The 16,883-nt window shown below is 36.1% G+C and overlaps 1 protein-coding gene across 2 annotated transcripts in view; it reads right to left on the minus strand.

Moving 5' to 3' along the window:
- COL5A2 (collagen type V alpha 2 chain) overlaps positions 1–16,883 on the minus strand; it is a 159,872-nt gene that overhangs the window by 10,040 nt on the left and 132,949 nt on the right. For both annotated transcript variants that reach the window (XM_086361692.1, XM_086361687.1), the window contains 17 exons: positions 16,006–16,113; positions 15,688–15,741; positions 13,464–13,517; positions 13,194–13,247; positions 12,732–12,785; positions 12,257–12,364; positions 12,089–12,142; positions 11,499–11,552; positions 10,575–10,736; positions 9,746–9,853; positions 8,533–8,640; positions 6,905–6,958; positions 4,952–5,059; positions 4,405–4,458; positions 2,470–2,577; positions 2,036–2,089; positions 669–776 (listed from right to left, as the gene is read on the minus strand). In XM_086361692.1, the coding sequence (XP_086217818.1) occupies positions 669–776; positions 2,036–2,089; positions 2,470–2,577; positions 4,405–4,458; positions 4,952–5,059; positions 6,905–6,958; positions 8,533–8,640; positions 9,746–9,853; positions 10,575–10,736; positions 11,499–11,552; positions 12,089–12,142; positions 12,257–12,364; positions 12,732–12,785; positions 13,194–13,247; positions 13,464–13,517; positions 15,688–15,741; positions 16,006–16,113 (1,404 nt within the window). The remainder of the gene's footprint in view (positions 1–668; positions 777–2,035; positions 2,090–2,469; positions 2,578–4,404; positions 4,459–4,951; positions 5,060–6,904; positions 6,959–8,532; positions 8,641–9,745; positions 9,854–10,574; positions 10,737–11,498; positions 11,553–12,088; positions 12,143–12,256; positions 12,365–12,731; positions 12,786–13,193; positions 13,248–13,463; positions 13,518–15,687; positions 15,742–16,005; positions 16,114–16,883) is intronic.

Below are 16,883 nucleotides of genomic sequence, written 5' to 3' on the forward strand. Positions count from 1 at the left end.
ATATTTGGTTGAATGGTATTATCATTAGGACAGAGACAGAATAGGAAATGGAAAATAAAGCAAAAGAGGAAGAGACACCAGGGAGGGATGTATAACCTCACATCACACATGCACGCACACACGCATGCATGGCATTTAGAGCAGACTGTTTCCCAAAGTTCGGTTTCTGAGAAGCCTAACTGAAGTCTAACTAAAGCAATTTAAAGCTTTACAAGTCAATACTACTGAAATATTCTATTGAAAGTTTCAATTTGAATCCTTTCATTTTCAGTAAATAACACGTTAATTTCACAGGCTTCACTTTCCAACATTTTCATGGACAAATACATTCATCAAATCTCCCATTTATTCTATTGCCACTTAGAGCAAAGCCACATTTTTATAACTCTAACGATAATACAGGCATAACTTACTATTTGCTTTCATTGATATCACTCCATTGCTCTCATTGAAGTCAAGGCTTAGGTAGCTTAGACTCTAATTTTATGTATTCTGAATAATCTGTGTTAAAATGTTTGAATTAGCTATTATACAGACAAGCTATATGTGATTTCCAGGCTCATTTTCAGAGTTCCTAAAGTCTTTTGTCCTTCGTGCTGCACAGATCTTCCTTAGACAGAATCCAAGATATGGGAATCAATAGCACATACAAATCTCTGTGATTTTACCTCAGGGCCTGCTTCTCCAACGCTGCCCCGCACACCAGGAGGCCCAATGGGCCCAAGTGGCCCAGGGCTTCCTTCTTTGCCTGAAGGACCAACTGGACCCGGGGGTCCCTGCAAGAAACCAAGACTGTATTTTAGATCCTAGGAGGCAAACCTCTACAAGGTCTTTTTCTGATCAAAGAACTATTTCTTTTTGGAGCTGTCACATTGATTTCTCATATTTGTTTTCCTAATGACTAATAAATGGACTTTCTAATATTTACTGCTTCATCACACATGAATTCTCCACCATCCATGCATGGGAAAAGACCAGTGTCAGTTAAAACATTAATGGGCTAGTCATCTACTTTTAATGGACTAGTCATCTACTTCTTAGGGCTTCCCTTGTGGCTCAGCTGATAAAGAATCTGCCTGAAATGTGCAGGAGACCTGGGTTCAATCCCTGGATTGGGAATATCCTCTGGAGAAGGGAAAGACTACCCACTCCAGTATTCTGGCCTGGAGAATTCCATGGACTGTATAGTCCATGGGGTCACAAAGAGTTGGACACGACTGAGCAGCTTGCACGTTCACTTTCTTTCATCTACTTTCATTGGCAGGAGCTGTTTCATCACATTTCACATATTGTAAATTAATTAGAAATTCAATTAAGTAGGAGTATGAAAATCACAAAAGTTTCAGTGTTTGACATAAATTAAATTTGTGTCCTGTACTCCAGAATTTTATCACATCTCAGTAATTTTGATACTGTTCTCAATTTTATGAATGACTTGTTTATACTGTATTTAGATATAGCAGAAATTCTTTCTAATGATTTTCCTAAGTAATTATCTTGTGGCATTAATGACCTATTAGACTGCATTAATGCTAAATGTAGAATTTCTACAACCTTCAAATATTTGTTTCATTTTATGATTTGCTTCCTAATTAGCCTTATGCCAACTACTTCTGAGGAACTATTGGAATTGCTTAAATGAAAACAGTATATCCAGCTTCAAAATCTGTCTCCACTTCATGGTAAATCCTACAGTATCATCTCAAAGAGTATAATTAAATGGAAATTTCAAAAAACATAGAGTAAGAAAATGGACAAACAGATGAGTGTATCTACCGTAGGTAAGAGATTTTATTTTATTTATTTTTTTTTTTGGTAAGAGATTTTAAATGGGCCTATGAAGTAATATATTTCAGGCTATGTCTACTTAAATGTAAATGCTGAATGGTTTGTCTCTTATGTTTGCTGCCAGCTTCAGAGAACCTAAGCCAACTCCAGCTTCAATACCGTGAAAATGATACTCAAGCACTAACAAAATGTCCTCAGGTACATTAGTATTTACCCCTGCAACTTATTGTTAAACTTTGTTACTTACTCTTGGGCCAAATGGTCCAGGGATTCCAGCACTGCCTTGTTCACCAGTTGGACCCTAAGTAGAAAAAAAAAAAAGCCAAAATATTTATATCCTATATTTAACCTCTCTAGCTTTTAAAAATGTCCTGTCATTGACTTTAGCAGCATATACTTCATTCATCAATCTCTATGTCTACATGAGTTGACCAACACTAAAGACAACTGTAAGAGTAATAGTGCATATAACCTTTTGGTTTATTTCTTTCCTACAAAATTACAGCAAACATATGAACAATTATATTGGGTACTTAGGTAATGACTTATTCATCAAGATTTTCTTTAAAATGAAAATAAGATGCAAAAGGTCCATCCATTTTATAGACAAATAAATGTTCATGTCAAAATACCTTTTCATTTTCACGTGGAGAGCAAATAATACTTAAAGGAATAACTTACAGGAGGTCCAGGAAGACCCTGAAGACCAGTAAAGCCTCTGTGACCCTTCTGACCTCGATCACCTCTGTCTCCATGATCGCCTTTGTCACCACGAGGTCCTTGCGGTCCCTAGAAATAAGGTCATAGCATGAGCATTGCCTGTGGAAACTACAATTTACAATTTTACTTGTGCAATTGTATTTGCTACAATTTTGAGCATTTTATTTTATATGAACTAATATATTTACTTACCTAAATAGTATTACTAGGAATGTTTATCTATTTTTATCTAGGAATTTTAATCTTTTTTTCTCAAGGAATGAAAGTGATCACTAAAAGCATAGTATATATAATAATGATTCTTAAAGATTCAATTATTTAAATGTTTAACCTATATTTGGACTAAAATGAAGTATTTTAAATTTAATCTACTTCTGCTTTATTGACTATGCCAAAGCCTTTGACTGTGTGGGTCACAATAAACTGTGGAAAATTCTTAAAGAGATGGGAATACCAGACCACCTGACCTGCCTCTTGAGAAATCTGTATGCAGGTCAGGAAGAAACAGTTATAACTGGACACGGAACAACAGACTGGTTCCAAATAGGAAAAGGAGTACGTCAAGGCTGTATATTGTCACCCTGCTTATTTAATTTATATGCAGAGTATATCATGAGAAATGCTGGGCTGGAAGAAGCACAAGCTGGAATCAAAATTGCCGGGAGAAATATCGATAACCTCAGATATGCAGATGACACCACCCTTATGGCAGAAAGTGAAGTGGAACTAAAAAGCCTCTTGATGAAAGTGAAAGAGGAGAGTGAAAAAGTTGGCTTAAAGCTCAACATTCAGAAAACGAAGATCATGGCATCCGGTCCCATCACTTCCTGGGAAATAGATGGGGAAACAGTGGAAACAGTGTCAGACTTTATATTTTTGGGCTCCAAAATCACTGCAGATGGTGACTGCAGCCATGAAATTAAAAGACGTTTACTCCTTGGAAGGAAAGTTATGTCCAACCTAGATAACATATTCAAAAGCAGAGACATTACTTTGTCAACAAAGGTCCGTCTAGTCAAGGCTATGGTTTTTCCTGTGGTCATGTATGGATGTGAGAGTTGGACTGTGAAGAAGGCTGAGCGCCAAACAATTGATGCTTTTGAACTGTGGTGTTGGAGAAGACTCTTGAGAGTCCCTTGGACTGCAAGGACATCCAACCAGTCCCTTCTGAAGGAGATCAGCCTTGGGATTTCTTTGGAAGGAATGATGGCTAAAGCTGAAACTCCAGTACTTTGGCCACCTCATGCGAAGAGTTGATTCATTGGAAAAGACTCTAATGCTGGGAGGGATTGGGGGCAGGAGGAGAAGGGGACGACAGAGGATGAGATGGCTGGATGGCATCACTGACTTGATGCAGTGAGTTTGAGTGAACTCCTGGAGATGGTGATGGACAGGGAGGCCTGGCGTGCTGCGATCCATGGGGTCACAAAGAGTCAGACACGACTGAGCAACTGAGCTGAACTGAACTGAACTGAAGTTTAATCTAGCCTGAGATGTTTTCCAAAGTTTGGAAAGTTTGGATTCTCTTTTACATATTTAGATTATATCATTATGTAATGATCTAGCTAAAAATAAAATATGCTTGAATAGTACTTTTCAAGTTTACAAAGAGCTTTCAAACCCATTTGCCTACTGTTACCCTTGCTATTGTGGGAGAAAATTGTGACTAAAAGTTTTAATTGATTATTGAAATAATTCATAGTAAAATTCAGAAGAATTATACTAACACTATAAAAACAAATGTAAACACCTGGGTGTTATTTTAAATTAATATTTTGTCTAGGACTTGAAGAATTTGGTAATTTTCATTTATGAATCTTAAAAATTATGTTTTTTCTTTGGGAGAATATTTTATGTAAGAAATCATATTTTTTTTTTTTAAAGCCAAGAACTTACAAGTAAACCACGTTTCCCAGCTCGACCAGGTGGTCCTATAGGACCTCGAGAACCCTAGAAGAAATTTTCACAAAATTAATATAAGAAAAAGTATGGATATATTATAGAGATTTATAATTCAATAATATATGTCTGTAGTTGAATACTTCTATATGTGTAAGTGTATCTAAGTGTATACTCTTATGGCTAACTAAATAAAACCAGGCTAATTTCCCTGGGTATAAGAATGTGCTCACTATAACCCCAATCACATCTCTATAGTCAATTTTATTAATGGACTTCTCTGAATGAAGATCACCTTAGTTAATTACATAAGACATTACTTGCTTAAATTTAACATGATCCATACTTACTATATTTCCTATAAATCACATTTTTAGATAATGAAAGCCAAAGCATCAAGATTTTTGAAGACCTATTAGAAATTAAATTTTTAAGACTAGAAAAGATAATTCTAAGCACACATGTCTTCGCATGCATGCATATACGCATACTCATAATACAGTATGTTGATTAAAACTGTCAGTGTGAAACTGATTCTCCTTACCGGGTCTCCTCTTTGTCCTGCATCTCCCGGAGCACCAACAGGACCAGGAGTTCCAGGGGCACCCTGAGAGCCTGGCAGACCTGCAGGCCCAGGGTCTCCACGATCACCCTGACAAGGAAACCATGATATTACCTTTTTAATATTTATTATAAAACAGCAAAATTCTGTATGCTTATGTTATTCATGAAAGGAAAAACACACCTTTTAAAACATTCTGTTTATTAATTTATATATTACTTAAATGTTCTACTTATATTTACATATTAATAAACCAAACTGAAAAGGGTAAGATATTTTCCCCCAATATCATCTGTCCCCTCATTCTCATCCTATTATTCCCATAGTCAAGATTGCTGGATATGGAAGTGGTCACCTCCAGAATTCAGCATGTGACTTAGACCCACCGGGGTATCTGTACTTTTAGTATAGCACAAACAAAAATTTTCCAGAGTGTGAAAACAGGGAAAATTCTAAGGAAACCACTTTCCAGGTTTACAACTTCATATGAGTTCTTTCAGAAAATTGATTTGAAGCATCTTTTCCTACTTCCTCTTTAATAATCACCCCTCTCCCATTTTACGAAATAAAAGCATATATCATACCATCTGCAACCTTAATACGGCACAATGCATCAAGGCATAAACCCCACTGGGCATAAAACTAAGGGACTTTTCCAGAATGCACAGTTCACTTGATAATAAAACAAAGAGGTATTTGGAAAGAAAAGCTGCTCTTTATTTTTCCCAGTCTTACTTGGCTCCAAATCTTACTTGTATCTTTAAGAAGTCAGAGGTGAGATTATAGTTACATGAATGTGTATTAATATAATTATTTGACTTGAAGAATGGAGCCAGATCTTTTTTTCTAACAGAAGTTAAGTCTCATTTGGCTGATTAGTTTGTCAACTGGATAAACTTTGGCAATTAGGTTAGAGAATGGACATGTAATAAAATACATTGAATAAGCTGAATTGGCAACTTCAAGACTTTAAAAAATATATATGATGAAAGCATACATACATTTAGAATTTACCAGAACTACTTCCTTTGTAACTGTTAGACAGTTAGAACAGGAAAAAGGAGTCCAAGATAGCAATTAGAGACAGTGGCGACTAGAAGAAACATCCAGAGGACAAACAAAGAAAAGACAAAGCCCATGAAAAAGGGAAACCATTTCAGGTTGGAGTGAAGACCTCCAGCAAGGAAAAATGCCCAAGCTCGCCCCCTTCCCTGATTGGTCTTGGGTACAAGCCCTATTTTGCATGGGACAGAACCAGTCAGGCTGCAGGGTCTCCTTAGGACAGGCAACAAAAGACACTAAAAGGAAACCCTAAAATGAGCAGGACCACTCCTACAGGATTGGTCTGCTCTAAGAGTGGACTGTGTGCCTGCTTAAGCTGTCTTGGTCTGTTGTTTCAATTTTTTGCTACAAGGAGACAAAAAGTGAGGGAAAAGAACTGACCCAACATAACTATCAAAACTTATGATTAAAATAAAATGTGATGGTAACTTAAAATATGCACAGGGGTTCAGAGATTTTCAAAAGTATATTGGGGGTATATCAGCAAAACCTCTGAAGACTACTACACTGGACAATATATACCAACCCTGGGAAAAACTTAGATCCCAAGAGAATTTGCATTTCCTTGGCTTTACAGAAGATGGGGGGGCTGGGGGGGCCCTTGCCCCAGGATTCCTCAAAACTCTTTCTTTCCCTCTCTTTGAGTGCCTATGAGATGCTTTGAACATGATATTTAAAACATAAGAGCTCAATGGTATAAATATTAATCACATTTAAAGTATTTAAAAACTGATGTTCAGAAAATTTGTTCAAGATTACATAGCTAATTACTTAAAGAATCAAGATGAGAAGAAAGAATAGTTTTTTTACTCTTTAGTATTACAGAGATTTCAAATGCACACTATTTCAGATTTTTTGATCAGTTGCCCTTACACGTTCTCCAACAGCACCATCCCGTCCTGGAGTACCATCATTACCAGCTGGACCCTATAAAGAATCATATTTGAAAAATGAATTAACTGAGTAATAAAAAAAATTCACATTTCAATTGCCAGAAAAATTACAGCATATTTTCCACCTCTATTCCACATTACGAATTAGCATTTATGGAAACTTCAGTAGAAGAAAGTTTCTGCCATATTTCTATTATTCTGATTTGCTTGTAAAATTATTAACACATTTTTACACTTTTGGTGCCAATTTTAAATAGTTTTATTTAAGATACTATTTTCCACTTACAGTACAGTGCTTCTAAAGTGCAATGTTATTTCATTTCCCTGTGTTCATATTCCTTAGTCAAGAATTAAGGATGCCCAGACTTCACTTTCACATTTCACTTTCACGCATTGGAGAAGGAAATGGCAACCCACTCCAGTGTTCTTGCCTGGAGAATCCCAGGGACGGGGGAGCCTAGTGGGCTGCTGTCTATGGGGTCGCACAGAGTCAGACACGACTGAAGCGACTTAGCAGCAGCAGCAGTTATTTACCGTAGCAGTTCAACTTTAAAACTGTCCTGGAATTGCTATAAATTTGGGCTCATCAATGTTTGTTGTGAAACATACTAAATCTATACTCATTGGCTTAATCAATCTCTTCAATGGTGGACCCAGAGGAGCTGCAACCAGACAAAAGAGCTCCATCACCAGAGAAGCCCCCAGACATTTCTTTTACTGTGCCTCCTATACTTAGTCTAAACTCGTCTTTTTTTATTTTTATTTTAAAAAATCAAAGTATTCAAAATAGATAGACAACAATTATATTCCTTGTGTTTTGTTTTCTTTACATTACCAGTGAATGGTTTCCCTCACTTTTACTTACCCAAATAATATCCTTAAAGTTTTAAAATAAAATATCTATGTTTAGACATTAAATTACATTTTAAAATATATAGTCTTCCTTTCCTATTTTATTTTGATTTTTTTTTCACAGAACTATATTTTTACCATTTGAACAAAAATTGTTCTGAAAGGCATTAATTGTTTCTTTTAAGAAAATGTGACAATAAATGTTTGGCAATTTACTCATTAAAGCACTGAACAGAGGATATTTCAACCTGTAACTTTTCAAATCAAGCTGATTCCTCTCAAAAGAGCCTAAGGGAATTGGATATCCAAAATGTTATATATATAGGGATATTTAAGTAAAATGATCTCTACTTACTTGGCCCTCTTCACAAGCTTTAACAATTATATTAATCCTATCACCATAAAACTTGGCAATTTTGACAAATATACCATTACAGAATGAAGTAATAACAAGAGAAAAGATAAACAGTTGTGACCTTTCACCTTCAAAACAATTTGGCAACAACCTAAACCAACTAAAATACTTGGCTCCTGACGAGATGAAGGCCAGTGCAAGACACCAATCTTATTACCTTTTCCTTATGTCATCATTTAGTCAACTATCTAGGGAAGAAAAACACATCAAAAAACAGCACTAGAAAATGTCCTTCAGGTCAAATGTACAATTTCTAGTTTCTAAATTAATTTCTAAATTTCAAAAATGTCCCCATAACACCCAGATAAGGAGGGGAGGATGATCTTCACTGTAGTACTCACCTCCGGTCCTGGTTCCCCCACAGGGCCATTCGAGCCCGGGGGCCCAACAGGTCCAGGTGGACCTTTATCTCCTGGGGCACCAGTTGGTCCTACTTTTCCTGGTGTGCCCTGAAATAAAGTATAAATATGTCAGCCACTTCTGAAGAAGCTTGAGGGGACGGTTCACATAAAGGCTAAGTTTAAATGGCACCCAGTGTCTCCCTCTGGAGTAATAACTGTCAGTTATCACGCAACACCAGTACTACTGCGGTACCTTCCCAGAGATGCGCCCGCTTCTTATCACACCCATCCTGATGTATCGATGGGACTATCCTTTGCACCAATTCAGGTACATTTTGGGTTTTACTCCGAAGTACTATTTTCAGATCTGGATGCCCATCTTGAATCTGTGTCACTAAAATATGCTCATCCTTACTCTTCTGCTTAGTCTCCTCACTTTATTTCTGTTTCCTGACAGTTTGATCTCATTATTGGGAGACCAAATATTCCAAGTTCCTTGGCTCACTCCTGATAACAATAAGACTGCTCTACACTCCCTCTCTACTGGTTTCATATCTCCACCTACATGTCCCGAGTTCCAAGACCCCAACAGTAAATCTATCTCCACATTCCATATAAAAACATCATTTTTTTTTCTCAAGCATGTAAACTTTCAGCAGTAAAATTTAATCTCTTCAAAGCTAACAGTGAGTTAAACTTTTATCCATACTTCAGGGAATATGAAATTCTTAGCACCCTCCAGGGAACAGGAGATTGCTTTCAGAATCCGTCTTTATAGTTCACCCCACTTTCACCTCCAGTATTACTTTAGCTCAACTATTTCTTCCCTTTGATGGTTTATGAAAACTTAGTCTCTGAACTGTGAAATATGGATTTTTCCATTAGGCATGTTTATTTAAAAAGAGGTTACCTACTCACCAGGAGATTATCCCCCTTCTCTAGCTCCACGGATATTTTTAATCTTTGAAGAAAGATTTAGAGTCACCAAAAATCCATATCCTTATTTGTCTAAGTTTCTAGTCCCAGGGTTAAATAAATATATTTTTCAAACGTACTTAAGAATTTGACATTTAAAGTCAAAAGGTTTATAAGATACTCTGTATTAGTGCCTTTAAAAGATTTTAAATTTATTAAGAAAAATAAAAATACATTCTCCCTTCACAAATGATATTGCACATAATCAGATGAAGTATTGACCAGTGCAGCTACTTACTGCTGGGCCTGGAAGGCCGGGCATCCCTCTCTCCCCACGCTGCCCCGGCATGCCGACGATCCCTCTTTGCCCAGTAGTTCCAGCTGGACCAGGGGGACCATCTGGACCCTAATGTTGAATACAAACTATAATAAGAAATTCTCCAGGGAAAACTATATGCAAACACTTTATAATAGATGACAGCTTTATAGTTTATTAAGTATGAGTATTGTTATTACTCATAGTAATATATTGTCAGTAGTATTAAGTTAGTATTAAGATTCTGTTCTACAAAATCACACTATATATGAGTAGTCAAAATGAGTAATCCACGCTGAGCCTCCAACATTATTTAAAAGTGAGAACTGTTTGGAATTAAACCAATTAAACCATTATTAAAGCTGAGAATTAGTTGAAAAGAACTTGAAGATAATGTGAATATTGACAGAATAAAAGAGGTAAATATTCAGGCAGTTTTCCTTCTTTCAAACTCACAAGAAAAATTTTTAAGCAAAGGAAAGAAGTTGGGCTCTATCTAAACATATTAATGTTGAAGCATTAATATATTCAGTAAATTGCTTTAAAATTTTTTCTTAATTCAGTACAGATATTTAACAAACAATTGTTTTCTTGTTTAGTTTTTGAGTACTACATCCATTACTGTTATATTTTTATACCTGTACATATACTTTTTCCTAGAGTAGAGAACTGTAAATTAAAAAACTATAGGGCACAATGTACTCAAAGGATTATAAAAGTGCTCGGGATAATGTATAAACAGTTTTTTTGTGGCAGTAGTTATTAGGAGTTTCTAGTTAGAGGTAGTTTAGAGCCAAGATGCCAAACTTACAGGTTGTCCATCTTCTCCTGGGTCCCCTTTGTCTCCTGGGCCACCAGGAGGGCCAGCTGGTCCTCGATCTCCTACTCGTCCATGAGACCCAGGGTCCCCACGAAGACCTGGAGGTCCTTCCTTCCCGGGCTCCCCTAAGGGCCCCGCAGGTCCTGGAGCTCCCTAGTATAACATGGAAAGAGACCCAGAGGGCAAAGTAGAAGCCATGTTAGAATACCTAATATGGGGATCTCTGCTTTAGAAGCAGAACCCCATGCTTCACATGTCCATTGTTCCTGTTAATCACTCAGTGGATTTAAACAAAAAATAAAATACACAGCTGTAGGTTCATTTCATTATCTGCAGACAACTACCTCTGAGTCATTATGAAAAGTGTACTGACAATATTATAAATCAACTAAACTTCAACTAAGAACGAAAAGTGGTTTGAAATTGTAAAAAAAAAAAATGTGTTTGAAATTAACTTGAATTTTCAAACTCCATAAGGCTCTTCACCAACAATGAATATGCATTTTTTTAGTCTGACTTGATCTTTTAATGAAAAAATAATTTTTATTACAGATAATCTCAGAGATTCTTCCTAACTGAAAGGAATGATTATTACCACACAATACTGTGAGTGTTCAGTACCCAAATGAAGTAATAGTCAAATATTGGAGCTTAAAAGGATTTGCAAAAAAGCTCCTCCAAGAAATATTCAATGATTAAAGATGATTTACTTGACAACATACCAGCATGAATTACTGGGACAAGAACTGTCAACATGGGATAACAAATCATTAAGTGATTAAATAAAAGAACAAATAAAAACTCAAATATATGTGTGTGTATCATTATAATATGTACATGTGTGTGTTTGTGTGTATTTATGTGTTCTGTGTAATTATTCCACTATCAGTGATTTCAATTATTGAATTGACTTACAGCAGGACCTGGAGGTCCAACTCTGCCAGCAGAACCAGGAAATCCTGTAGCACCCTAGAAATATAATATCATATAAGCAATTTTAAAATAAAAATTAGTTATATATACTTTATAGGGCTTACTTATTTTATAGGGATACCTAGGACTTTATATCCCTTTTCTTGTTGTGAGCAATAAATTTTTTTCTGGTATCCTGCTTTTGTTGATGGATCTGGCTTAACTGGCAGGAAGGATGCTATTTTTCCCTTGCCACTTTCCATTTATTTTGAACATATAGAAGTATTGAAGATGAGCACTAGGATCACATTAGAATGTCTTATAACAGAATTACATGAAGTGGGTTCACATTATTCATTCCCTCTTCCATAGGTAATCTATTATTTAGGTTCTATATGAGGCAACCGGATCTCCAAAGTCATAAAACTAATTTTAATGCAGATTGTCATCCAAGTTAAGCACTTTTTTTTCCACTGCAATATATACAACTAAAAATTGGTTGTTATAGCTTCAAAGGAACTTTAAGATGGCTATAAAGTACTAGATATCTGTCACTAGTTATGCATAATTCCCAGAGCTTCAAACCAACTTACAGGTGGACCCTGAGTTCCTCGACCACCTTTCAGTCCGGGAACACCATTAGGACCCTAAATAGAAAGAAACAAACAAAAGGGTGCGGCAGTAAAGAAAGATGGTCTAAACACAAGGTCTAAACAGTGGGCACTGGGCTCAAGTTCTATCTTATTTTACTTTAAACTTACATGAGGCCCTGGGGATCCTGCCAGCCCTTGTGGTCCAGGAGAGCCAGCGTCTCCCTTCTGCCCAGGCTCTCCAGGTTCACCTTTCACTCCAGGCTGCCCATCCGGCCCCTACATCAAAGAATAAATAAGGAAATGGTTGCAACACTTAAACACAAATTTTTCATAATAATTATCATTTATCCATATATTATAAAATGGTGATTTGTAATCAGTATAAACGCTTAAAAGAAAAAAAAAAAAAAAACACCCCAATGTGATCTTCAAAGACAGTCTGAAAAAGTAAGTTACGTCACCACATGTTTTGTGCCAGTCCATGAAAAAAAAATGTATTGAAAATGAGACTATTGCCTAGAATACTATGTTTTCCAGAATCTTGAATATACCTTCAAAACAAATGACAGTGATAATTAATTAAATTCATTGCTGTAGCAAGAAGAACGAACATTTGTAAATTCAAGACATTTAAAAATCATACCTGGGGTCCCGCAAAACCAACAGCTCCAGTTGGGCCATTTTCACCACGTGAACCCTAGAAGACAAACATTACCGTGGCTTTCACACATGATTCTAAACAGGAACAGTATTTTAAAATACAATTTTATAAATCTGCAGTGTCTTGAAATGTACATATAGAGAAATTAGACATGTTGCTTGAGGAAGACTCCTAAGGGCGGTATAGAGATGAGGGTCATAGAAAAAAATTTCCAAGGCCCAAAGTCTCAAAGAAGCTTCTGATTATTTAGTAAATGAGCTGCTTATATAGACTTAATAGACTGTATAGAAACAATACACTAATTTCTTTTTTAGGTGTAATAAGAAAAGTAAAAGGTGAAAACCAGGAAGTTAAGGCATGGTTTCATATAAATATCAAGACAAAATGATGGCTTGTTTTACTGCTCAATCTCATACTAAAGAACATCAAAATTCTGTCACTTACGGGATTGCCACGGGAGCCAGGCGGGCCGACTAAACCTCGAGGGCCGGGTTCTCCCTGAAAAGCAGATTTTAGATGCTTATTGTCCAAAGCAATGGCAAAACACAGTAAAACTGTAGGACATGGTGCCCTATGTGTTGGGTGGATGGGAGGAGAACTCCGAGATGATCTAGCCCAGCTATCATACTTTATGGAAGAGAAGACATTATGAAAAAGAGCCAGCATTCAGATCTCGGAATTTTGAGTCCACAAGATAACAACTTTTGACATTACCTTTTCTCCAGTAGGGCCTGAAGGACCTGGAGGGCCCAAGGGACCCGGAAGACCCTGTCAATGAACATAACATAGGCATATTGAGGAAGAGAATGCACAGAAATCTCCACGTTTAAACAAACAAACCAAGAAGGTACTATTTTGTTACAGATGACTGCTTTTGTAAAACATCACCTGTAATAAATGATACAATCTGTATATTCTCAATATTTTTACATCTAGTCTAAAACAATTCCCAGTGGATTTTCTCCACAAAACATTTCAATCTGTTTCATCCAACTCACTTATCTATGTACATAACACTGTCTTCAAACATTAGTCTGAAACCAATGCTATCCTTCAACAAGGTTTCTGTGTTTCTTAGCTTGTTTAATTTTACTAATCTCTATTTGAAATTTGACAATAGATTGAAGAGGCTTTTCTTATTTTGTATACCATACTTTATTCTTAAACTATACAAGTGAAATATCATTCCTTTATTTTTTAGAAAAGTGAAATTGTGCTAAAGCCCTCAGTTTTCCACATTCTTCTGTGATGATAATGGAACCACCTCACTGCACTGAAGGTGAGGGTGTTCTTTGGCTCAGAGTATAGCAGAGCGACACGTGGGGTTTTCTTGACACACAAGCACAGTTTTTAAACTGCTGCACAGCATTGGAGCCCTTCCTAAAACAGGTTTTCTCTCTGATATTTGTGTATTGCTTTTTCACAAGAAACTCAGATATTCCTTTGCCATTTAATGTATGTATGCATTACAGAAGAAACTTAGGGAATAAAATGACTTTTTAATTTTATATTGTATTTTAAGACAAGAACATGAGAAAACTGTGATCTTAAATTCTCTAGATCTATAATGAAACAATATTCTGTCATTCACCTAATACACTTCCTTAAAAGATTTGTTTGAATATAAAGGTGACTACACTAAAATTTTTTCCCCTTTATATGAGATAAATTCTCTGCTTTTTGCCTAGAACAACATATTTCCCTCACTAAAAATTAAGCAGTCATTGCTTAAGTCTTGATCTTATTGCACTGCAGTTTCAAAGTATTCAATAGTTCAAAGGAGCAATAGATGGATATTTCTCCTTAAAATAAACTGACAGCACATCATTCCTTCAAACAGCTCTTCATTATTTACTGTGCACTCCAGACCAACTGTGATATGAAGCACAAACAATAAACCAGATTCATTTAGACCACTTTTGAAATATTGAATTGAATGTTAGATTTAATTAAAAGGCAAAGATACTTTGATTTCATAGTTTGCTAAATTGTTTCACCTTTAACTAGCTTTCCAGAAAAAGAAAAAAGCAATCATTATAATAAGGTTAAAACTTCCCTATAATATACTTTTATTATCAAAGGTTAATATAATCAGTGTATTAATGGTGACTCAATGGGCAGAATCAAAATATTAACAGCAGCGCAGTGTCATCTCTTTGTTTAATAGCACAACTGCTTTGTCAGGGTACAGCATGACAACTACCAGCAAACTAAGTCGTACTGAATCAGAAACTATTTAGCAAATATCAGGAAGTATTTTCAGAAAATGTTGACTATCTGAGTGATTAACTATCTGCTCTTACCTGAGAGAAACATTCATGTCTGAAAATATATTTTCATTTTGATCGTTTGATTATCCTTAGAATTGCAGATACATTCTAGTTTTGAGGACACAAAGCTTGTTAAACATCAATTTCTGGAAGGGTATTAAGCAATCCTTCTTTACATTTCACTTGTTCAGTCTCATTAATGATGATTCATCATGCAGTAATTTTCTCACCCCTGACATCTAGCATATTGAGAAACATTTATCACATCTTTGGTTACTCTGTAAAACTCTACTTGCCTATACTGGAAGGAAGTCTAAGATGACTCACTAGATTAGCATTTTAATAAAAAGAAACATTGCATATGGAATAAATATGATAGAGAAGGAAAAAGAGGGCCCCGCTGCTTAAAGCATCAATTTCATATGCACAGTAAAAATGTATCTTATTTCATTCTCTCAATAATGACTTTACTTTTTTGGCTTGTTCTAATTCAAGGTAAGCAAATGAATATCCACAGGCAATCAATGTCAAATCTCAGATTTCATCATTCTCCCAAATCCTGACCACCATGGGAACATGAGGCTTATTCTAGAAAGTTCAGGCAGACTCATACAGTAATGATGACGTTGATTCCTGGCCCTGCCACTGAAAGGAATGATTTCACTTACTCTTGCTCCATCATTTCCAGCTGTACCTTCAGCACCTTTTTCTCCTATGCCACCCTGTGAAAACACACAAAACGCCATTTATTCACTTAATTGTCTTTTTCCTGCACTGGCATGGAAGCTTCATGAGAGCAGGGGCTCATCTCTAATGTTCACAACCGCATCCCCTTGGGCCTTGCACAATGTTGGGACTGTGCATTTTCTCAGTACACGTATACTGAAAGAATGAACGACTTGCAACTTAGGATGGCAGAAGTAAGTCTGCCCAGAAAATATTATCAGCAGAAAATCTAAATGGATGAATAAAATAAATAAACTTACTCTGTCACCCTTGGGGCCAGGAGTTCCTGCAATTCCCCTTTCTCCTGGCATACCTTGAAGCCCCGGTGGGCCTGTATCTCCAGGGGTTCCAGGTGGTCCTGGACTGCCCTAAAACGAACCAACAGTAAGTAAGCTCATCTATATATTAAGGTTTAGCCACATGGACTCCCTGTTTTGGTAGACCCAAAAAAGTAGAATCTTGGCAATTACATATGGTTCAACCTCATGTTTATATTTTTCATTTGGGAAACCTGTCTCTGAGGTCATTGTTTTTCTTTAAATACTACTTTTCTGTTTTGGTTGTTGCTTTGTTTTCAGATTTTTTTCTTTGGGAAAATTGGGCACTGATTCAAACAAATATGATAGACTTGCCCTTTTGTTTTCTTTTATTGGCAACATCATAAGGATTCTAATAAGAAAAAGAAGACATTATATTTAGAGAGTACATTCATTCTCTCTCTAAAGAACCCATGAAATGAAGCTGGTTTTCAGGCTTATTCAGTAATGAAATTGAAGCAGATCTTACACAATCTCTGGCCCTTGAAGGTGCTAAGGTATCTAACGTCTGATCACAAAAATTTCTACTCTGTTAGTTTGTACTGAAAACGGCCACATTATCTTCTATCAACTTTACAATGGCACCCAAAAGGAAATGGTGCTGATTTTTGCCTTATAATGCATGTACTTTCAGATTTCAAAAATGACATACTTTTATATATTTAGTGAGCAGAATTACAGAAACAGAGACAAGGGAAATGCAGCATATGATTAGGAACATCTCCTAATAAATTATGCAATTTTCCATTTATTGCCTCTACTTATAAATAAAAGTCCGTAGGAAAATATATAAATAAATTTTAGAAATGGTTTTGTATATG

Source organism: Bos grunniens, chromosome 2, assembly GCF_055505025.1.
Source record: "Bos grunniens cultivar Pamir isolate PY7600 chromosome 2, Bosgru_T2T1.0, whole genome shotgun sequence".
In the NCBI taxonomy this organism is placed as follows: domain Eukaryota; kingdom Metazoa; phylum Chordata; class Mammalia; order Artiodactyla; family Bovidae; genus Bos; species Bos grunniens.